This window comes from Pristis pectinata, chromosome 4 (assembly GCF_009764475.1).
Source record: "Pristis pectinata isolate sPriPec2 chromosome 4, sPriPec2.1.pri, whole genome shotgun sequence".
In the NCBI taxonomy this organism is placed as follows: Eukaryota; Metazoa; Chordata; class Chondrichthyes; order Rhinopristiformes; family Pristidae; genus Pristis; species Pristis pectinata.
In genome coordinates this window covers 33127204-33152282 of record NC_067408.1, presented here as the reverse complement: position 1 = coordinate 33152282, position 25079 = coordinate 33127204, and the positions used below count along the sequence as shown (strand labels likewise).

The 25079-nt window shown below is 39.7% G+C and overlaps 1 protein-coding gene across 3 annotated transcripts in view; it reads right to left on the bottom strand.

Moving 5' to 3' along the window:
- Positions 1 to 699: 699 nt before the first annotated feature.
- Positions 700 to 25079, bottom strand: part of slc23a1 (solute carrier family 23 member 1) — an 85302-nt gene continuing 60922 nt past the window's right edge. For all 3 annotated transcript variants that reach the window (XM_052013780.1, XM_052013781.1, XM_052013782.1), the window contains 7 exons: positions 24863 to 25019; positions 23984 to 24131; positions 23515 to 23620; positions 16376 to 16505; positions 15512 to 15655; positions 8031 to 8126; positions 700 to 2836 (listed from right to left, as the gene is read on the bottom strand). In XM_052013780.1, coding sequence (XP_051869740.1) covers positions 2589 to 2836; positions 8031 to 8126; positions 15512 to 15655; positions 16376 to 16505; positions 23515 to 23620; positions 23984 to 24131; positions 24863 to 25019 — 1029 coding nt within the window. In that variant the 3' untranslated portion in view covers positions 700 to 2588. The remainder of the gene's footprint in view (positions 2837 to 8030; positions 8127 to 15511; positions 15656 to 16375; positions 16506 to 23514; positions 23621 to 23983; positions 24132 to 24862; positions 25020 to 25079) is intronic.

Below are 25079 nucleotides of genomic sequence, written 5' to 3'. Positions count from 1 at the left end.
TGGTTACTGTTAAGGGGCCTATACACCACTCACATGTGACTCTTGCCTTTGTTTCTCATCTCCACCAAGCTGCTTCGACATCTGATTTCCTGAATTTAGGTCATTTCTCGTGCACTCGGAATATCTTTAATTAACAGAGCCACTCCTCTACCTTCTACCAGCTTCCTATCCTGAAGGACCATGTATCCTTCAATATTCAGGTCCTAATTAATGCCAATCTGTAGCCATGGCTACTAAATTATATTTCTATTTGCAGTCTCATTTCATCCATTTTAATTTGAATACTGTATCTATTCAAATACAGAGACTTTTGTCATTTTTGTAACTTCTAGCTTCATCTGCCAATTTATTCTTGAATTTTTATACTATCTCTTCTCAGCACAGTCTGTTTATCTTTACCCATGTTAGTACCTTTCTCTCTAGCTTTGCTTCTATTCTTTTATTTACTACATCTTCTCTGTATGAACCCTTGTCCCAATATTGTTTAAAAACCTTCTACTTCCCCTGTTATGCAACTCACCAGAGATAGCACAATGCACCAGAATCTGTTGATAAATAGTTCAGCAACATAAAAAGAAAATGACTTTGGCCTTGGAAATACTTTAAATAGTTTATATGTATTTGGTATGTGACAATATTAAAAAGAAAGTGAAACACCATTATTAAGTCAACTTTATCCATCATGATTTAACAGTCCAAGTCAGTTAGTTAAAACAAGATCAATGAAACACAAGGCCTTTTGATAAGCTTTATCAACGAAATCTTATCTTTATTGAGAAGCATCAAAATAATGCAGTAATCCAGAAAGGAGCACCAGAACAAATTTTAATTCTGACTGACTTTATCATTTGAAAATCTGATTCAACCTTTCAGAATATATATCAAAACAATCTAAGAATAAACCAAATCAGATATATTGGTGACTTATCAATAAAATCAGCTCTATTTCAAATATAAAATACTTAAAATATGCATCAGTTATATATGATTGTGTCAGCAAATCTGGTCCAATTGTATGCTTTACAGATATGGCACATTGGAAAAGGAATGTTCATTATATTGCATAATCACATTCAGGAACAGTTGTCTATTCTTATCATTTAAATTTCTATAACCCTTTATCAATGTCATAAAACAAGGTACATAAAATTTCTATAACGCTTTATCAATGTCATGGAACAAGGAACATAAAAACAAGCTGAATTTATCTTCCAATGTAGCAATCAAATAAATAGCAAGATACTGACTTTTTTTTTTACTGTCTGTCTCTTACCACACAAGTTAATAGAGATCTTGTAACAATCCCAAACCCACATTTTTGGCAGAGTGCAATATGAACATTGAAAGTTAAACAGGAATATCATGGAAAACTTTCAGCACTTGCTTTGCTGCTGAAAATACTAAAATTTGCTGAGGTGCTTCCATTGAAATGTAACACAAAGGGTATAAAATGAGTATTGATGCCATTCTCAAAGCAGATAACCAGCACCAAACAAAAGAGAAATACAAATATTCCCCTAAACTATTAAGTGAACATTTCTCAAATTTCATGCACCATTATGCTGGAAAGTGCATTGTATTTATCCAGGTGGTGGAATGATCCAAATGTTGTGATTCCACAGTGCTGCTGTCATCAATTACAAACCACATTGATCTTCAACATTAATAAGATATTTACAGAACTAAAGTTTTTCCCAAACAAAATCAGATAGTTTGGGAGGGAACATTATAAACAAAAGTAACAACTGGACACTACTGAAAGTCCAATTTAATACTTCCAAATATCATCATATATACAGGCATTGAAAATGTGTTTAATGAACAATTGTGTATAAAGCCATCAGACTAACAAACATTGAGAAGATTCGTCAAAAAGGGAGAAAATATTCTTTAAATCTACAGGATGTACAACAATATTTCTTTCAAGGAAAAACAGATCTCTGAAGTCGATTAATAAACAGCATTGCTGATCTGATGTACTATTTGATTTCACCAAATTAAGTTGCCTTTATTAAAACATTGACATAGTACTACATAAGAATTTTATTACCAAAGAAATATTTTAATGTTGCAAATATAATTTTAAGCATGCTGAAAGTATAGCTGTCATATATGCTTGCCAAATCTTTCTAACCGTAATTATTGGTGACTTGATAAAGTGAATTTAATAAAACAATCCAAAATCCAGAAAAGTAATCTGTCATGAAATGAATGCTTCATTTCATCTTTTCCTGAAATCTACTTTTATAGATCTTCAGTGGCTTAATGAGAAAAGTGGCTTTTCATTTGAAATATTTAACCCAGAATGTTAGGCTTGAAAATCTCTTACTCTATTCCACTATTCTCACTTACACAACCAGAGGTTTTAATTCGGGCTTCTTTTAAGAAGTTAAAACAATTAAACTTAAATGCCATTAATTATGGATTGTGCAAGATTACCCATTGCTCTTTTGATTACAGTCATTTGAAGATTTATTATGCACAAGTGATGCAAAAGCTATTTTGTCAGTGGTGTGACTGTAGGGTTCTCAGCAATAAGGCAACTAGAGCACCATATCAAGGTGCATCATATTTCCCACCAAGTCTCATTATACTCTGGTGCATACAACAAAGTGGTCACCATTTCCTTTTATGTTTTCAGTCAAGTCATTATTGTGCTTCTTCTTTGAATACAACCCTTTGAAAACTGGACAAATGGGGATGTATTGTAAACACGAAACTTCCTTCAACAGGTTCATTCCACATGGAAAGTCATACGTCTTCACACCTACACATGTGTCACTGTTTGCAAGTGCTCCCTCTTTCCATTGTACGAGTCCACGCTCCTTTTTCGTACCTGGTTAAAAAAAAATGTTTTGCACAACATTAGAAATGCATTCAATTAAACAAATAAACCATGGGTTGCTTTTCAAATTCTGGATATTTCAAACAGAATAGTAAGGGGAAAAAGGTTAAGATTATTTACAAAGGCATAGGGTTCCCACTTTTCACCAAATAGGATTTTCCCCTTTCCAAAGGCCAATCAGGAAACCTTCCCCACCTCCAAGCCTTGAAGTGCAAACTCCCCGGCTATCCAGTTGTGCTGTGTCCTGACAGAGCATCAGCAAAATGGTGGGAGTGGTTAAGAGAATGATATCAGGTTATTGCTCTCTTCATCTATAACGGGGCAATTTGGAAATGTTACTAATGGTTTGTAGAGACTGAATAGTCTGAACATGAGACATGATCTCCCCTTCACAAAGCCATGCTGGCAGTCCCTAATCAGTCCATGATTCTCTAAATGCTCATAGATCCCAAGAATCCTTTCCAACAGCTTGCCCACCACAGATGTAAGGCTCACTGGTCTGTAATTCCCTGGACTACCCCTACTACCTTTTTGAATAAGGGGACAACATTTGCTACCCTCCAATCCTCCTGTACCATTCCCGTGGACAACGAGGACTCAAAGATCCTAGCCACTGGTTCAGCAATCTCCTCCCTCGCCTCACGAAGCAGCCTGGGGAATATTCCGTCAGGCCCCGAGGACTTACCTGTCCTAATATTTTCTAACAGCTCCAACACATTCCTCTCTTGATATCTACATGCTCTAGAACATTAACCTTACCAACACTGGCCTCAGCGTCATCAAGGCCCCTCTCCTTGGTGAATACTGATGAGAAGTATTCATTGAGAACCTCACCCACTTCCACAGCTTCCAGGCACATCTTCCCACCTTTGTCTTTAATCGGTCCTACCTTCACTCTCATCGTCCTTCTGTTCTTCACATAAGTGAAAAAAGCCTTGCGATTTTCCTTTAACCTACTCACCAAGGCCTTTTCATGTCCCTTTCTTGATCTCCTCAGCACCTTCTTGAGTTCCTTCCTTGCTACCCTATATTCCTCATGAGCCCTATCTGATTCCTGCTGCCTACACCTTATGTATGCTGCCTTCTTCCTTCTAATTCGTTGTTCCACCTCTCCTGTCACCCATGGTTCCTTCATCCTGCCATTCTTTCTCTGCCTCACCGGGACAAATTTATCCCTAACATCCTGCAATAGATCCCTGAACAACGACCACCTCCCCATAGTACATTTCCCTTCAAAAATGTCATCCCAATTTACTCTCGCAAGTTCTAGCCTTATAGCTTCATAATTTGCCCTTCCCCAATTAAATATCTTCCCGTCCTCTCTGCTCCTATTCTTGTCCATGACAATGCTAAACGTTAGGGAGCGGTGGTCACTGTCCCCCAAATGCTCACCCACCGAGAGATCTGTTACCTGACCCGGTTCATTACCTAACACTAGATCTAATATGGCATTCCCTCTAGTCGGCCTGTCAACATAGTGTGACAGTAATCCGTCCTGGACACACTTAACAAACTCCGCCCCATCTAAACCTTTGGTACTAAGCAGGTGCCAATCAATATTTGGGAAGTTGAAATCTCCCATGATAACAACCCTGTTATTCTTGCACCTTTCCAAAATCTGCATCCGAATCTGCTTCTCAGTATCCCTGCTACTACCTGGGGGCCTATAGAATACTGCCAGTAGAGTAACTGCTCCTTTCTTGTTCCTAACTTCCACCCATACTGACTCTGGAGAGGATCCTTCTACATTATCCACCCTTTCTATAGCTGTAATAGTGTCTCTGACCAGTATCGCCACCCCTTCTCCTCTTCTGCCCCCCCACCCATCCCTTTTAAAACACTGAATTCCAGGAATATTCAATATCCATTCCTGCCCTGGTGACAGCCAAGTCTCTGCAAGAGCCACAATATCATAGTCCCATGTACTTATCCAAGCTCTCAGTTCATCACCCTTATTCCTGATACTTCTTGCATTTAAGTAAATGCACTTTCCCCCATCCACCTTTCTACTTTCATACCCTGTACTCTGCTTCTCCTTCCTCAAAGCCTCTCTACCTGTTAGATATGACTTTTCCCCATCCACTTCTTCCTCTGACCTACCCCTCCGGTTCCCATACACCTCAAAAAATAGTTTAAACCCTCCCAAACCACACTAGCAAACCTGCCTGCAAGGATATTGGTCCCCCTTGGGTTCAGGTGTAACTCGTCTACTCTGTACAGGTCCCACCTTCCCCAGAAGAGATCCCAATGATCCAAAAATCTAAATCGTTGCCCCCTGCACCAACTCCTCAGCCATGCATTCATCCGCCATCTCCTCCTATTCCTACCTTCACTATCACGCGGCACTGGCAGCAATCTTGAAATTGCTACCCTTGAGATCCTGTTCCTCAGCCTTCTGCCTAGCTCCCTAAACTCACTTTTCAGGACCTCATCCCTCTTACTACCTACGTCATTGGTACCAACATGTACCACGACTTCTGGCTGTTCTCCTTCCCGCTCAAGAATGCTGTGGACCCGATCAGAGACATCCCGGACCCTGGCACCTGGGAGGCAACATACCATCCAGGATTCATGCTCACTTCCACAGAACCTCCTATCTGTTTCCCTGACTATCAAGTCCCCTATCACTACTGCCCTCCTCTTCTCCTCGCTTCCCTTCTGAGCAGCGAGACCAGTCCCAGTGCCAGACACCTGGCTACTGCTGCTTGATCCCTGTAGGTCATCCCCCTCAACAGCATCCAAAGCAGAAAACTGAGGCAAACAGCCTCCGGGGTCCGCTGCACTATCTGCCTGTTCCCTTTGTTTCTCTTCCCTGACAGTCACCCTTCTATCTGCCTCCTGGACCCTAGAAGTACCTGCTCTAAGTGGGGTGACTGTCTCCCGATGCACAGCATCTACATAACTCTCTCCTTCCCTGATGCTTCGTAGTGTTTGAAGCTGCGACTCCAGCTCATCAATTCTGAGCCGAAGTTCCTCCATCCTCCGGCACTTGCTGCAGAAATGGTCACCGGGCACCCCAGAAGGGTCCACTAACTCCCACATCATGCAGCTGCAGCACATCACCATGTCCTCCACCTGAACTATTCTTTCCCTACCTAGCTTTATTCTACTTAAAATTTATAACAATAACAGTTAAACCTTACCTTTACTTACCTGCTACTCACCCGCCTTGCCCCTTTGCACCTAAGCCTGTTGAGCCAAAGCCCAATCACTCTGCTCCCTCTCACTCCACTGCCCGCTCCAACGCTGCCTGCTTGATATGGTGGTCTTCTTTTTAAACTGTGCGCGCTCTACTGACATCACACGCCTGTGCGGTCTCTCCCCACTATCCACGAATCGTTTGGAAAAAAAAATTATCTTTCCGTAAATCCTCAGCTGATTCCACTTGCTCCCAATCAAAACGAGATAGATCCTATCCCTAAGAATCTCTCCAATAGTTTCCCTACCACTGATATAAAGCTCACTGGCCTAAAATTTCCTGATTTCTCTCTGCTTTTCTCATGAAGAACAACATTGCTTGGTCTCCAATCCTTTGGAACCTTTCCTGTGGCAAAAGAGGATACAAGGATCTCTGGAAAGAAGTATAGATTAAATCAGTGGATAAACAGTTAGCAGATGGAGTATAATATAGGAAAAAGTGAGGCTACCCACTATGGAAGGAGAAATTTAAGCTGAATGAGACTACAAATTGTGGTACAAAAGGATCTGGTGGTTCTTGCAAATGAAGTGAGTAAAATGTACACCAAATAATTGGGAAGGCCAATTGCCCTTTATTGCAAGGAATATGGAGCATAACTTAGGGAAGTTTTAATGCAATTTTACAGGGTGCTGGTGAGCCAATACCAGGGATACTCCTTATAAGCTTTGGACATTATATTTAAGAAAAAATGTGTTTGCATTTGAGGTAGCACAGAAAATGAAGTTTGAAGGGGTTGATGTACAAAGGTTGAGCAGGATTGGGTTTATGCTCATTGGATTATAGAAGAATGAACAGTGGTTTGATTGGAACACAAGGCTGAGGGGGATTGTCCGTGGAGGCATCTAGGACTAGTGGGCATAGTTTCTGAATGAGTTGTCACCCATTTTAGACAGAGGAGAAGGAATTTCTTCTGAGGGTCATGCATCTTTGGAATTCTAAACCAGAATTCTGAAGGCAGACTAATATATTCAAGGCAGACATATACAAATATTTGAACTACAAAAGGAGTTGAGGGATAAGGGGGGAGAGAGGACATAGGTAGCAATGAGGCCAAGATTTGATCAACTGTGAGCTTATGAATGGAGTACGAAGCTCAAGAGACCAACTGGCCCATTCCTATTCCTGGTTCTTTTGCTCTCATGCTGATACTCTGAAAGTAAACCTGGAATTTTGTCCAAATTAAAATACAAGACATGTTTTGCCCATTTGAAGTCTCTGAAGGGAGGATTTTGAGTTAGGTCTAGGTTGATAAAAATGGTACTGAAATAAATAATACACAGCACTAATAAATCTACCAATTGGATAAGACTATTGAATGGTTCCCTTATACGATGAGATGGACTACGACCTCACGATCGGTATGCAAGACAAGTTTTTCACTGTACCTCAGTACAAGTGACAATAATAAACCAATACTAATTAGTAGAAATGCTGATTTAGGAATAGAGACTAGCAACACAGCACAGGTTGAAATGGGTTGTTTTGGTCATGGCAAAGATGGGGCAAAGCAAATTGAAAAGGATATAGGAAAAAGGGGCAAACAAAATTGATCAGTCAAAACAAGCCCTTTGCGCCAAATGTGTTCCTTGCAATGTAAATATATGGTTTATTAGAAATACCATCACAATGTCCATATGCATTCCTTCCTCAGATTATTTCACCACAAACATGACAGAAACTCCTAGGTTTTATTTTTAGTCGGTTTATCATCTCTTCTCCTATGCAAGAGAAGAACAAAAGCAAACTTACAACTTATTACTCATCCTTGACCAACTACAGCTCCTGCAGGAGAAGCAAGACTCCTATTTTCCCCTCATCTGATATGTTTCTTTCTTCCCAGCCCCACCCAAACCCAGCATCGCCTTATACATGATTGCTGTTCTAGACCAAAGGCATCCACTATCTGTGAGTCAAACTGCAAGAGCTTTGATTCATGCAAAGATTTAAAATGTTAAATAATTTTCAGTCAAATGTAAACCCACCTACCTGGAATGGTATTATCCAACATGAAAGCAAGGCAACCCCCAACAAACATTTCTGTTGTCAACAAGACAGTCAAAATCTGATTAACTTCTGGACTACCTGTAAAAAGAGAAAAAAAAATCATCTAGGATTTTATAAATCAATAAAAAGCTGAATCATTAAAACAAATTAGGGAAGAGGATGGATGCACGCTGTGCCAGCAAGTTGAGAGAGTGACTTTTTTTTTTAAACTTGATGATGAGCTCCTGGAGACCAACTATGTGATTAACTGGGAGCTCAGAATTAAACTTAACATTGAAAAAAAGAATGCTTTTGTTGGACTGGGTCTAGAGCAGCAGCCAAGTCATGTTACTTTAGATTTTACAGCAACCTACACAACGCCAGTGAAAACTAATTAACTTCAGTTAGTTATTTTCATCTTCATGCAAATCATTATTGCAGCCTTGGTCTGAAATTACTATTGAATGAAAAACAAAGCTCTTAAAATAAAAATGTACCAAATAATAAAACTGTTCCAACAGGGGCATGTCATATACAGTAAAATATGCTCGGGAAAGAAAATTAGTTGACGCAACCATTCTGTTAATTCAAAAAATTTGAAGTGAGGATGTTGGGGAAATTTTAACAAGCATTGGGAAAAAACAATTAGAATGTATTGTCAGGGTCATAATAATATTTTATGAAATTATTTTCCTCATTTCATTTCACTCTCACTTACTTTGTATCAGATTACTTCCCACCAAAATGATTTTCCTGAAATTTCTGCTGGTGAACATTTTCCAACTACCAATTTGCATGACATTCCCTCCTATGTAGTCCTCCACCTGTTTTTTTTTAACCAATGAGGAGAAATAGACCATTTGGTGCCAGATGCCCATGTTGGTAACTGGGATCCGGAGATTCAATTATAATTCAGATATACCATGGTGTTACAATGTTATATTTGCTCAGGTCTCGTCATGCTATTTGCTCCCTTAAACATTTGATTGCCCATTTTCTTTTTTGTCCTCAACAATTTATTCATTCATGTTTTATAATTACATACAAAGGGATAACAGTAGGCCCACTAGGGATGGGGATGCCTTCACAAATACAATATGATTAGACACGATAACAACATTTGAGAGGCGTTTAGACAGGAACATGAACAAGCAGGGAAATGGACCATGTGCAGGCAGATGGGATTAGTTTAAACTGGCATCATGGTCAGCACAGACATAGTGGGCCGAAGGGCCTGTTCCTCTGCTATACTGATCCATGTTCTAAGAGAAGAGAATGACATTATTACAGGAGTATTGTCAAAGGATAAGAGGATTCCCGAAATTGTACCACTTCCTAAAGAAATGGAAAAGATAAACTAATTACAAGCCAATTTGTTTATTTTGTATACAAACACAAAATGCTGGAAACACTCAGCAGGTCAGGCAGCATTTGTGGAAAGAGAAACAGTGTTAAAGCTAGTGTCTGAAACCCCTCCAAAAGAGAAAACAAGTTGGTTTTCAATAGCAGACAAGGTGGGGGAGGGATGAGTAGAACATAAGGAATCTCTGATAAGATAAAATCAAATGACTTAATATGGTAGTTAGAAGCAAGCTATGCTTTATGTGTTGCTAACACCAAGGCCGTGGGACAGAGCCATCAGGCCAGACAACAATTTGTGGTGGTCGGTAGATTACTGGAATAAAATCTAAGGGTCAGTATAAACTTTCATACTATCAGCATGTGAAAGAAGAAGTTGGGTCTGACTAATGAATGAATATTTGAGGTAACAAGGAGAATTGGTGCTTTTGATGCAGTCTGCATAAATCCAATAAGGCTTACAGAAAGATCTTGCATGACAGACAAATGAAAAAGTAAAGTTCAGGAGATCCAAGGGAGAGTGGCAAATTGGATGAAATTTGGCCAAGTGTCAGGAAACAAAAGATAACAGTAACCAGGCATTTTTTGGGGACTGCAAGATTGTTCCCATGGGGGAGGGGGGGGATGTTGCTCAGATACCCTGCATTTTGTAATATTACATGATTTAATTAATTAGTTTTGATTTAAAATGTGGTGTGCGGATAATATAAGAAATTAGTTGTGCAGTTGACAGAGGAGGAAAGCTTTAGATGACTGATGGTCTGGCCAGTTGCTTGTACAAAAAAAAGCAAACCAAATTCAATCTAGAGAAGTGCTAGGTAATGGACTTAAGAGGGACAACATGGCAAAGGAATATACAATTAAAGCAAGAATGTTGAATGGTGTAGAGGAACAGGCGGACCTTGGATGGCACGTCCACAGACTGTTAAATGTAGCAGGACAGTTGAGAAAAGGTAGTTGAGAAAGCATATAGGATCGAATCACCACATAATGGGTAAGATGTGACTGCACTAGAGGGTGCAGAGGAGATCATTGAGGACATTGCCATGTCTGGAAAACTTTATAATGATGAAGATTGGATAACCTGGAATTGTCTTCATTGAAACAGAGGCAGCTAAGGGGAGATTTAATTGAGGTGTACAAGATTAATAAATGATAGGGTAGGAAGGATCTATTTTCCAAACTAATGGGTATAGATTTAAAGTAATTGGTAGAAACATTAGAATGGAGATAAAGAAATTTTTTCCTCTTAGAGGGTTAAAGAATTTACAGCCTGAAAGGGTGGTAGAGACAGGAACACACTAGTACATTCAAAAGTACTTAGAAGTCCTGCACGATTATGAATCTGCTGTAGAGTACCTCCATGTCCATGCTGACTGGAAAAGTATTCCAAATTGTTAATTCCCATTGTTTCTACTGATTTATTCTAAATAAAAAGTCATTTCTCACTGGCATACATTTCCAGGAACGAGGAGCATATACATATCCAAACTAAATAGCAGAAATGTAACAAAGCTCACCAGTGCCTACTTTGTGTTTCACAGGAACCACTGAGCCACAGGCCACATCATAACCTCGGTCCAAAAGGCCGAACTCCAGAGGTGAGATGAGAATGACTGCCTTTGAGCAAATGCAGCCTGATACAAGTCGATGGGCATCATGGAGAAAGCACTCTAATGGCTGATAATCACATCCCACACAATGACCAAGGTTGTTAGAGGTTAATTATCCCTGCCCCTGGTCATCCCTACAGGTGTTCCTCAACAGAGTGCCCTAGGCCCAACTACCTTCAAGCCACTTCATCAATTACTTTGTACAATCAACGAAAATCCTCACTTCTGATGGAAGTAGTATTCAATTACAAACAGTTCCTCAGTAATGAGGGTTCAGTGGGATTGATACTGGAAAGCTATTTCCCTTATTGGAGGAGTATTAAACAAGGAATCAGTCTCAAAATAAGGAACAAACCATTTTGGGTGGAAATAAGGAGAAATTTCTTCAGTCAGATGGTGGTGAACTGTGGAATTTTTACCCTAGATGGCTGTGAAGGCTCAGTCATTGATTGCATTCTAAAATAAAAATCAGAAGAAGATTTCCAGATATTAGACAAACCAAGCTGCAGGGGATAGGGCAGGGATTTGGTGTGAGGCAGAAAATCAGCTATGATGTTATTCAATGACGAAGCAGAGTCAAGGGGCTTAATGGTCTAGTCTTGGCTCCCATTTCTTATGGTGTGATGATAATCTACTGGATGAATGGGAAACTATTCAGACTTTCTCACTTCAATAGATACAAGAACACAATTTCAGTCAATTTATGTTACAGCTTACAAACAGTGTGCTGAGGCAAAGCTGCAATCCAGAGGACAAAGGTCTTTCACTAATCTGCCCCTGCCACACAACATCACATCCATCCTGAGATGCATGGCAAGACCCAGTGAGCCATTGTGATCACTTCCCACATCTTGAGACCACCCCTCAGTGAATGCAGGAATTAACCACTGTCTGTAGACAAAAAAGTTCTCGTGAGAGCAAAACACAATGTGCAGGATGATCTGTATGAAGATCTGTTTTCTCATCTCACTTCTAAACTTACAAAACTTTAAAATGTTTAATCTGGAGTTTAGTACATGGAATTTCATTTTAATTCTTTTGATGCTGTTCAGTTGTCCAATTAGATCATGCCTCAATCTCTAAACTCAGAGTGCAATTCCATATGACCTTACTTTTGCGATTAATTTTTTTCCAATTTGAAATGTCTTCTAGAAACTCTTTTTTAACATGCTAGTATCCTCATTAAAAGAAAGTCAACTAGTTTAATTAGATATCGATATATTTCTCACGATCCACACCAACATTCTGATTAATTGATGTAGGCTCACTTGTAACGATGTAAATTGGGTCAAGACTAGGCAACTAATATCATTTGCTTGAAACTATGAAATTAAGAGTTTCACTCTCAGGAACACAGCAAGGACATGAAAGATGGAATGATAACAAAATGCCGGAGATACTCAGCAGGTCAAGCAGCATCTGTGGAGAGAGAAATGTCAATGACCTTTCATGACATGAGAATAGGGCTTCTAATGACATGAAAACGTCATTATTGGCATATTGGAGAAAACAAAATAGCGGGCTGGTTCTAAATTATACTTTAAATAGTTATGCCATACATTCACAACAATCAAAGCAATTTCATTTCACTTACAGTTACAAGCAAATAAAAAGGCTAATATTTTGAAATGCTATGATGCTGGAGGAACTCAGCAGGCCAGGCAGCATCCACGGAGAAAAGTGAGCGGTCAACATTTCGGGTCAGGACCCTTCTTCAGGACTGAAGATAGGAAAAGGGGAAGCCCAATATATAGGAGGGAAAAGCAGAGCAGTGATAGGTGGACACAAGGTGGTGATAGGTTGATGCAGGTAAGAGATAGTGATAGGCAGGTGCGGGGGAGGTGGGGAGAGCAGATCCACCAGGGAATGGGTCAAAGGTAAGGAGAGAAAAAAAATGGGGGTAGAAAAGAGAGGGGCTAAGAAAGGGAAGAAAAGAAGCAGCATGGTTGGGGGTGGGTGTGGGGATTACTTAAAATGGGAGAATTCAATGTTCATGCCATTAGGCTGCAAGGTCCCAAGATGGAAAATGAGGTGCAGTTTCTCCAGTTTGTGTTTGGAATTCTCCTGGCAGAGGAGGCGGCCGAGGACTGATGTATCAGTGATAGTGTTGGAGGGGGAGTTGAAGTGACTGGCAATGGGGAGATGCAGATCACAGTTACGGACAGAGTGCAGGTGTTCTGCAAAACAGGTCACCTAGTCTGCGTTTGGTCTCACCAATATTAAGGAGGCCACAATTGGAACACCAAATGCAGTAGATGATATTAAGGGAGGTGCAGGTGAATCTCTGTCTCATCTGAAAGGACCGTTTGGGTCCCTGGATGGAGGTGGTGTAGGGGCAGATTTTGCACAGGGGCTGTGGAAAGTTCCCAGGGTGGGAGTGGGATGGGTGGCGAGAGAAGAGTGAACAAGGGAGTCGTGGAGAGAGCAGTGCCTGCGAAAGACAGAAAGGGGTGGGGAGGGGAAGATATGCTTGGTGGTGGGGTCCCGTTGGAGATGGTGGAAGTGGCGGAGAATGATGTGTTGGATACGTAGGCTGGTAGGATGAAATGTGAGGTCAAGGGGGACCCTATCACCTGTTGGGTCTGGGAGGGGTGGGGGTGAGAGCAGAGGTGTGGGAAATGGCAGGGATACGCGTGCGAGCTCTCTCAACCACGGTTGGGGGGAAGCCCCGATTAGAAAAGAAGTTGAGATATTTTGGATGTCCTAGAGTGGAAAGCCTCATCATGGGATCAGATGCGGTGGAGGCAGAAAAATTGAGAAGGGATCATGTCCTTGCAAGAGACAGGGTGGGAGGAGCTGTAATCAAGGTATCTGTGGGCGTCAATGGGTTTGTAGATGTCAGTGGATAAGGAATCTCCTGAGATGGAGATGAAAAGATCGAGGAAGGAGAGAGAGGTGTCAGTTATAGTCCAAGTGAATTGGAGAGCTGGGTGAAAATTTGTGGTGAAATTTATGAAACTGTCGAGTTCTGCATGGGTGCAAGAGGTGGCACTTTTCTTCTAACTGGGGCTTCCCCCCGACTATGGTCGAGAGAGCTCGCACCTGCATCTCTGCTATTTCCCGCACCTCTGCTCTCACCCCCACCCCTCCCAGACCCAACAGGTGATAGGGTCCCCCTTGTCCTCACATTTCATCCTACCAGCCTACATATCCAACACATCATTCTCCGCCACTTCCACCATCTCCAATGGGACCCCACTACCAAGCATATCTTCCCCTCCCAACCCCTTTCTGCCTTTTGCAGGGACTGCTCTCTCTGCAACTCCCTAAGTTCACTCCTTTCCCCCCCCACCCCCACCCATCCCGCTCCCAGCCCAGAGACTTTCCACTGCCCCTCTCATGGGTGCAACATCTGCCCCTACACCACCTCAATCCAAGGACCCAAACAGTCATTTCAGGTGAGATAGAGATTCACCTGCACCTCCCTTAATATCATCTACTGCACTCAGTGCTCCAAGTGTGGCCTCCTCTACATTGGTGAGACCCAACGCAGACCAGGTGACCGTTTCGTAGAACACCTGTGCTCTGTCCGTAATCGCGATCTGCATCTCCCCGTTGCCAGTCACTTCAACTCCATCACAGATGTGTCAGTCCTCAGCCTACTCCACTGCCAGTAGAATTCCAAGCACAACTTGGAGGAACAGCACCTCACTTTCCATCTTGGGACCTTGCAGCCTAACGGCATGAACGCTGAATTTTCCCACTTTAAGTAATCCCCACACCCCTCCTCCAACCATGTTTCTTCTTTTCTTTGCTTTTCTAGCCTATCTTTTTTCTTCACCCTTTTTTTCTCTCCTTACCTTCGACCCATGCCCCAGTGGATCTGGTCTCCCCTCTTCCCCCGCACCTGCCTATCGCTATCTCTTACCTGCCTCTACCTATCACCACCTTGTGCCCACCCCACCTCCCCTCTTTTGTCCACTTATCACTGCTCTGTTTTTCCCTCCTATATATTGGGCTTCCCCTTTCCCTATCTTCAGTCCTGAAGAATGGTCCTGACCCAAAATGTTGACCACCTGCTTTTCTCCACAGATGCTAACTGGCCTGCTGAGTTCCTCCAGCATCATCGTGTTTTTTGTCTGGATGCCAGCATCTGCAGTCATTTATTCCTCTATTTTTAAATGCTAATTGCTTCTTCCCTGCAATGGTTTACTTTCAATGCTCTTTATGGGTTTAAAATAGAAAATACCCTCCTCAAAGCCTTCCAGAGATCAATGAATGCATCAATATTACAAAGCATCAGATATTTCCTGCAGAAATCAGACATTTAACTGAGGAAGAACTGCATTAACAGAGGAAATGTATTTCAGATCTGACATTAAGCCGAAATCCCATCTGTTTTCTCAGCTGGAAGTAAAAGATGTAGTTGCAACTTTTGAAGAGCAGCTGTGTTCCAAGTGATTGGCCATTAAGGAAACCTGTTCTTTTATTTAATGTTGTAGAAACTGGGTCTTTGCCACATCAATCATAATTTAAGTTGAATCCTGCATTTATACGCATTAGTTAGCTTACCTGTATCAATGGCATTTGGGTTTTCATCCAAGTAACTTGGTAATGTTATGCCAAAAAACATGGAGAATCCCAAAATAAAGAGATTGCGGGAGGAATTCATATCTACAAACTGAAGATTGGAAAGTCCAACAGCTGTGATCATTCCTGAAAATAAGCCAGTGACAATTACAAATGAAAATTACAGTTCCAAATATTATCCAAAATACTCAAGATGACTATAACAGTTAATTAACGAAGTACTTTGCACCCACCAAGTTTGGTTGAATTTGTTAACAAGTACTCAGTTGGAACTCCATTAACATTAAAAAAAAGGTGAGAAAAATAGAAGGCAATTAATCGCCAGCATTTGTCTGTATTTATTGTAGATACAAGGAGTTTCATTTATCAAGTGGTTTCAGTGAGGATTATTTTGCAACCAAGCTGGGGAAACACTGGTTTAAGAAAGGTCTTCCATCAAAACTGTAGTTGATGCAGAAACCAACCTTTAAGATCTGTCCAGCCAGTAATGACTTGACAGGCTACAGTACAAGTTCATGGAAGGTTAAAGTACAAATAGCCAAATGTTTTTATTTGTCTATATGTCACATATCAATGCATTATTGCAGCATGAACAAATAAGTACTCATCATCAGTACAGAGATACACTTTTCAACATTCATGTAATTTTTGTGGCTGTGCTTGATGCAAAACATATGATTATGTCACTGCATCAATATTTCCAAAGACAAAGCACTAATCAATTCATTGACAAAACCCATGAAACATATCTAAACCTGCAGAGTAATTCAGCTCTGGAAAAAAAGGAATCACATTTCTTAAAGTAATATAAATAGATGGAATTATACATTGGAGTCTTCCACTTACCAAATAAAGTGCAAAACATACCCCCAAGAATGGGATCTGGGAGTGAGGCAAACAAGGCAGTGAACTTTCCTACAGTCCCCAAGACCAACATAATTACTGCACCATACTGGACCACTCGCCTGCTACCAACCTTGAGAAACAAAACACCATAGAAGAGTTAAGTAACATCTTGATACCTTTGTTTAATACAGATTGCATGCAAAAATAAAAGATGCATTTTCCCAAAAGCAAATACCAAAGCCTCAATTTGATAAACCCTATATGAAGATTTCAATGAAAGTTATTAAAGTCTTCAAATAAGAATATTATTTGCATGTTACATTGAATAGTCTAGCTGAATGACAAAGTTGAATTGAAAAGGTGTTTGCCCTGTTAGAGGCACAGCTGAAATGTTGACTTTAAGATTATAGGAAAATCTCTAAAATCCAGTAAAAGAACAGCTTCTCAATAAAATGTTAATGGATGATTCATTCTGCTTAATGCAATGATAAGCAAAATATTTATACTCATTTCAAATAAACAACCCTTTTTCTATTCCTTACATGCCAGTGGGAATTACTTAATGAACAACTAAATGTGGAGGGCAAGCAATATAAAATAGACCTTAAACTTAGGTCAAATATGTGTCAAAAACTCAATCTTAGCTGCAGTCTTAGTTGAAATCATAATGTAGAATTGGTGGGACAGCCGAATAATCCTTTACATTTAAGTATCTCAACATGTGACTAAAATTCTGTGCATCTATATCTTTCTCTCATTGTTGAATATACTACATAATAGCCTGTTTCTAAATTTTTGACTGCAAAAATGTGGTAGTCAAATAAGGTTGGCAGAGTTTATAAAGTATATTATGTGCAATCTAGTAGTTGTACAAATTGGTCTATGTATAGCCAGCAGGGTCCATGTTTCATGTTGAATCATAACTGACAGCTTGGTTCATTGGAAACACTCAAATTTGAATCCATTTATGGGTTCAAGCTCCACTGCAGAGTTTTGAATGTATAATCCAGATCATCAATGCAGCATTTAGGATACTGTTCCAAAGGTGATGCCTTTAGGAGCATGTTATTGGGCAAGCCCACATTTGACATGTAGGAGTCGCCCTAAGACCAGCTGATCAGAATTCAGGACTGGCATGTTCCAGTGAGGAAGACAGACAAGGATGGCAAGATTCTGGAATCTTGGGTGACAAGAGCTGTTGTAAATTTAGTCAAAAAGAAAAAAAAACAGTATATACAAGGTTTGGGAAGCTGAAATCTGACAGGGACCTTGAGGAATAAGAAAGCAGGAAAGAACACAAAAAGGGAAGCAGGAGAGCCAAAAGGCTCATGAAATGTCCTTGAGGAGTAGGATTAAGGAAAATCCCAATGCATTTTATACATACATTAAAAACAAGAAAGTAGCTAGAGAGAGGGTAGGACTACGCAAGGACAAAGGAGGGAATTTATGCCTGGAGCCAGAGGAAGTGGCCGACCTACTAAATGAGTATTTTGTATCGGTATTTACCAAGGAGAAGGACCTGGAGGATAGGGAGATCAGTGTGGGATATGATAATATTTTAGGGCATGTTGATATCGTGTCTCTTGAAGAACATTAAGGTGGATAAATCCCCAGGACCTGATAGGATCTACTCCAGGTTATTAAGAGAGGCAAGAGGAGATTTCTGGATCCTTGACAGAGATCTTTATATCCTCTAGCCACAGGGGAGACCCCAGGAGGACAAGAGCCGGCAATGCTGTTCCTTTAAGAAAAACAATTAGGAATAATCTGGCAAATTGTAGGCCAGTGAGCTTTACACCAGTGGTAGAGAAGCCATTGGAGAGGATGCTTCAGGATAGATTTACTTGCATTGGGGAAAAAAAACATGGCCTTATTAGTGATAGTCAGCATGGCTTTGTGCACTTTGGGAGGTCAAATGCAAGGAGAAGGTGTACAGTAAATGGCAGAACCCTTAGGAGCACTGATGTACAGAGGGATCTTGGGGAGCAAGTCCATTGCTCCCTGAAAGTGACAACACTAGTGTAGAGCATCTTTGCCTTTGTTGAGCATAAAGTCAGGAAATCATGTTGCAGCTGTATAAGAATTTGGATAGGCCACATTTGGAGTTGTGTGTGCAGTTCTGGTTGCCACATTACAGGAAGGATCTGGAGGCTTTGGAGACAGTGCAAAGGAAGTTGCCTGGATTAGAGGGTAGGAGCTATAAGGAGAGGTTGGACAAACTCGGATGGTTTTCTCTGGAGTATTAGGGGCAGAGGGGATGAACTGATAGAAGTGTATAAAATTATTAAAAGGCATGGATAGGGTAGATAGACAGTTCTTTTCCCAGGGAAATGTCAAATACTAGAGGGCATAGCTTTAAATTGGGAGGGGGAAAGTTTAAAAGAGAAGGGCCAAAGGGCCTGTTCCTGTGTTGTATGTTCATAGAAACTGGATCATAATTTCTTTACATAAACATTACTGTTTTTCAAAAAAATATGAAAGTATTTAAACAAAGTGAAAACTAGATAAACTAAAATTTATCCTGGTCCTTCACTGCATTCCCCTCTTGAATGGGCTAAGCATGGGCAAGAAAGGGGCTCATCTCTGGCCAACCATTACATAGAGGCAAGTAAATTCTGTGCCTTCCTTCCCTCTCCACACTGCACATAGCATAGAATCCAAGGGCAGGGCAGAAACATATCGAGTTCAGGTGCTGGACATTCTTCACAACCAGCTCCTTTTATACCAGCCATGAACGGGTTCACCGACTTTGATACGAATGCAAGTGATGTGTTTATTTTTCTTTATTTTGCCTTTTATAATCAACATCCAATTTTTGAAAATGGCTCAAATTATCAGTGACATTTAAAAGTAATTCGAAAGGCCTTTGATAGCAGCATCCTGTCAAAAAGACAGCAGGATGTTCAAGGTGGGTCTTCAGGATCCACTTCCAGGGACCTAGTCACCACTCTTGACTCACTCAACCTTGCAGGATGGGTGCAGCAGGCCAGGTCTTCAGCTCAATGGGAAATTTAGAGCCATGGATGCTCAATGCAGCCACAGGAAAAGTTTGGGGAGCTGGGACAGTGTTGGGATGTCAAATGGATCAACCTTGAGTGGATCCAAGAAAATAATGTATGAACACTGAATTCCACTTCTGAAATAACAACATTGCAAGCAAAGAGCTCATCTCTGACCAGAAAACTATTACTTGAACTGAACCTTCCACACAATACATGGACAGCACTGAACTGGGTACAGACTAGACAAGGATGATGTGGCCATACTTAAACACCATTAGACACTCAGGAAAACAAAATTCTAGCAGTAATTGCAGCAACATAGTTAAACATCTTCAAAAAAAATATTTCCAGGCCACATAGCTAACTTCATGGCTAGGTTACATCAGATCCCAGAACCTGGACAACAACAGACAAATTGCTACCATGGCCATTCCATTAAAAAAATAATGCAATCAGTTGGTTAACACGTCATTTGTTGTTTCAAATTTGAAACAATTTGGAATTAAAGTCAATGGTTTCAGTGAATTTTTTTCATTATGCAATTAAACAGTTGGGCATTTTGAAGAATGGGATAGCAATTCCTTTAAAATAGACTTTGTTCTCAAACTCTAAACACCATTGGCTCAGATGTGGAACATTTTTTTGTTGGTTATTCCCTGAAAGTGGCATCACCGGTGGATAAGGTGATGAAGGTGGTGTTTGGCACATTGGCTTTCATCAGTCAGGGCACTGAGTATAGGAGTTGGGAACCTGTGTTGCAGTTATACAAGACGTTGGTGAGACCACACTTGGAATATTGTGTAAAGTTGTGGTCATCCTGTTATAGGGAAGATGTTATTAAACTAGGAAAAATAAGTGCGGAAAAGATTTACTAGGATGTTGCCTGGATGTGAGGGCCTGAGTTACAAGGAGAGGTTGTGTAGACTAGGATTTTATTCCTTGGAACATGAGATTGTGGGATGACCTGCGAGGCATACAAGATCATGAGGGGCACAGACAGGGTGAAAGTAGACATTCTTTTTCCCCAGGGAGGGGGTGCTAAAAACAAGAGGGCATAGGTTTAAGATCAGAGGCGAGAGATTTAAAAGGGACATTAGGGGCAGCTTCTTCATGCAAAGGGCGTTGCGTATTTGGAATAAGCTGCCAGAAATAGTGGTTGAAGGCAGCACATTAGCAACATGTAAAAGCCATCTGGATAAATACATGGATAGTTTAGAGGGCTATGGGCCAAATGGGACTAGCTCGCTGGGTAACACATTCAGCATGGACAAGTTGGGCTGAAAGGCCTGTTTCCACGCTATTCAGAACGTCTGTATGCTGCTCCAATTATAATATGTATTTAACAGTATCATTGTTAGGCAAGTACTCTATTTGGTAACCATTTCCCACCCTCATATAATGTATTGTTTATTGGGGATTCCTCAGAGTGCAAAGCTCTCGTGCTATAGAGGAAAAATTATTAATCTAGTACTTCCTTTGTGATGATCAGATGAGATAATATTCATTAAAGAATAAACCTTACTATAGAGATGTCTTTACAAATAATTATGTTATATCATGTTGAGAAGCCTTAGGTTGCGGAAGATTCAAGTTGTATATTAAAGTAACTTAATAAAAAAATAATTAGTTAGTTTTGCAAATTTACTAGAGTGAATTTCACCAGTTGCCAGATTGTTGCCAAGGTAACTTTACACAAGATTGTTACTTCAGTGTGATCTCCATATCCTGCCACTTAATAAACCCAAACCCTCATCCAATTGGTCTCTTATTAAAGACCGTATTCTGAGGAAAAACTAATCACAGTGAATTGAAACTGATGTTGACTGCACAATATTCTTTACTGTCACATCTGCCTCTAGCATTTCCTGTATTAGAAAACAAAACAGAAATGATTCAAAGATCAAGATAACCTTTCTTCATAATAAATGGTTGCCTAAAAGTTGAAAAACAGTTGCTGACTTAACAGCTCACCAATTTTTAATTATAGGATTAACTAACATACCGAATTACTTTGGAAATTAATCTAAATTCAGTGGCTACAAATTGCTATTTCAAGCAAAATCCTTTTGAAATCAAACTTTAAAATAATTTGAATGACTAATATTATTTCCCCCACTCAAAACCTACAGCTGCATGAGAAATTTGATCTTTTCAACATTTGAGTTAAAATATAATGCCCTTCAGGACTGGTATTAGTTGAATCAGTTCAGCCCACACTATTTGAAAATCTTCTGGTCTATAATACACTAGTTTTATGTACCTTTAAGTTTGTCAATTAAAGATTTGTAATTAAACTTAGCATTCAATTGGAGAAATATTATATTTTTCTTGAAATGGAAGCAAATTGGATGTTGATATCCACCTTGTTGGGGAAAACAAAGAGGAATTCACTTAGCATCATTTCAGGGGATTCAGTTTTGTGAAAAGGCTTTTACACCAAATTTTCCACACCTAAATTTTCTGGTAATCAAGTTTTCCATAAAAATGAAGAAGTACTTGGGATCCATCAGGTTTCCATGACTATATTTCTGAACTAATTACCAAAAGGAAGAATATTCAATATTTCTTCCTGGTCACAAGCTGCCTGACTTCCATTCTATGCTTTCATAAAGTGAAGTAGTTGTCATCAAAAACTTAGGGGAAGGCAACGAACCCTTCCAAACAGCCCAAATATGTTGCAACAGGGTAATTTAACAGTTGATATTCCCCTGGACCCTTCAAGTTAAAATATTATTACCCACAACATATTGAGAGAATACAAATAGTGCTACCTAGGTGCCAAGTGACTAGAGCAATAAGGAGATTTAAAGATTAAAAATTAAACACAAAGAACAGAACCAAAATGGGAATTAAAATGGGAAGTGAGTTGTATGTTCAGTTAAGTCAAAATAAAAAAAGAAAGCACGAGGAAGATTTTTGCTCTATTCAGCTCTTCTCATTTCAAAGTCCTCAAATTCTTTTTTTAAAAATTATCCAAATGAAGTAACAAGACACTGTAACTATAAGCGCTAATATCCATGCCAGGATGTTTAATTGATAGCTATTAACAATTAATAGAGTAGTATGCTTGTAACAGGAATTGATCTTCTATGGAGCATTTGATGCCCAAATTTAGCCCGTTCAAGAGCAAATAAAAGAGCTCAAGGGCAAGAAGACATTTTCACAATATTCATGTTGTAGTAACACAATACAAACACTAGGTTTGGGATTTTTACATTGAACTATGCACTTGTTCACCTAAATTGCAATTACATTGCAAAGTATGGATTGGGATTAACTTCACTTCATGGGATTTAGGATATAGCTCTAGCAGCTTTTGAATTTGTATTTCATCTGTGAATCATGAAATGGTTAATTTAGTCATTCCCAAAATGCTTTAGGGTGTAGGGTATCCAAATAAAACAAATGTCATTCAGCCCATTCGCAATTACAAAATTTGCAACACATTTGACTGTATAACCATAGAAGTTTACAACAGAGAAGATGTCATCCTGCCCATTTTGTCCAAAACAGCCATATTTTGCCCTATCACCCCTCCAAGGAGAATGTTCTAAACTCCCTACATTATTTAAGCAATTAGTTTTCAACTCCCCTCTTGGTCTTCTACCCAGTTTACATGGGAGGGACCAAAGCTGATCTGTCACACAATGTCTGTTTATCATGTCACTGCAAACAATAATACATTTCTAACCAGAGTATAGTAATGCCATGGTCAAAAATTACAGAAGGGTTAAAGAGTTTTAATGTCAGATTCAAAATTCTTGCACTATTCTTCCAAAAATAACAGCAAGCACAGAACACCATTAGCTGGATTTATTTAGACAGCAAGATCTAGTCCAATTTACAAACTGAAATAATGGTAACCAATATCCTCAGTGGCACAAGTGGACAATCAATTCAAATGCTATTCTACACATTGTTCAATAATCAAACCCTTCATATCAATTTATCGATTTTTGAAAAGCAAGAAAATGTAAAATGGTAAAAGGTAATATTGCACCTATTTCTTATACCACAGTTCCTGGAATAAGTACTGACAAGAAAGTATACTCTTGGTGAACCATGTATGAAACTACAATGAAGGACACAAACAGCAGAAAATAAGGAAATACATTAAAAGATAGAGATAAAAAGTACTTTTGTAATTCCAAGGACCCCAATGTTTGGGCTGGATGATGTAGAACCATTTCCTGTACCAAATAATCCTGCAATGACACAAGATATTCCTTCAGTGAAGATCCCTCTGGAAGACAAAAGGAGCATTATAGGTTACAATCAGTTCTACTCACATACAAGGGGTTAAATGTGTTGAGCTATCGTCAAAGGAGCTTAAGTGACAAGGAGAATGTGAAATCTTGTTGACGTCTTTTATAAGTACAACTTCTATCGACTAATTTAACACCAAAGTTTATGCATCCATTTCAAGAAAGTATACATACTGTACAAATGCTATTAGCTAACTTATTTACAACCATAGAGAAGACTGCTCAATGCTTTACCGGTACAAGTTTAGTAAAATATCTTAAATTCTATGCAATTTTGCACAAATGATTAAAATCAGCACAAATGTGCTCAGAGAACTTGGGGAATAAGAGAAGTGGTTTACCTGTTTAAGGCATGGATAGGTGGAGGTGGAGCTCCAGCCAACCTAGCACAGGCATAATAATCACCTATAGATTCAATAATACCCGCTAATGTTGCACTGAACATTCCTAGCACTCCAGCTGCTGTGATTGTTGGTAAACCCCACTGACCTGTTTATAGAAAAACAAAAATAATATTTAAAAAGTATTCCTTCCTTTCACAAAATAAATGCATCTTGGCTTGCTTAAATTCAATTCAAAGTAAGCGCTCACAACAGAATCACAAGGTGGCCTTCTGCCAGAGCCCATGCTGGTTCTCAGCAAGACCAATCCAACCAGTCCCACTCCCTCACTGTCTCGTGGCCCCACAATCCATCTTCACTGATTCCCCTTTCAGTACATTCCAGATTCTAACCACTTGCCATTTAAAGGTTTTCTGCAAGTCACTTTTGATTCCATTGCCAATTACCTTCATTCTATGCCTCCTGGGTTTTGAACACTCCACCAATAGGAACAGTTCCTTTCTATCTACTCAATTTTATAATGAACTAGTTTTGATCTCTCAGCACAGAACAATTTGACTGAACGTTCACTCAACGTTTCAGGAACAGCTTCTTCCCCTTTGCTATGAGATTTCTGAACAGTCCATGAAAATTATCTCGTTATTCCTCTTTTGTATTATTTATTTTATTTTTGCAAGTTATAGTAGTTTTTAATGTCTTTATGTCTTGCACTGTACTGCTGCCACGAAACAACAAATTTCACCACATATGTCAGTGATAATAAACCTGATCCTGATTACAGCATTTTTTTATTTGAGCAGTGACTGTGCATGTTCCTTTCTCCCACTCTATAAGAAATCAGATTTTACATAAAATTTTCTTTTATTTCCCAGCACTTACAAGGATATGGCATACGGAACCAGGGTGCCGTTGACATTATTTCTCCTCTAGCATCTGTTCGGGCTTTGAATCCATACGCTTCAGGATTTTTTGGAAGTACATCAGTGAGAGTTAAAAGATAGCAAATTAGCCATACAACCATGATGGCCATTATAATCTAGAAAAGAGAAATGGATAATTATTACAAGTGGAAGTAGTCCCATGCAGGATTTGTCAT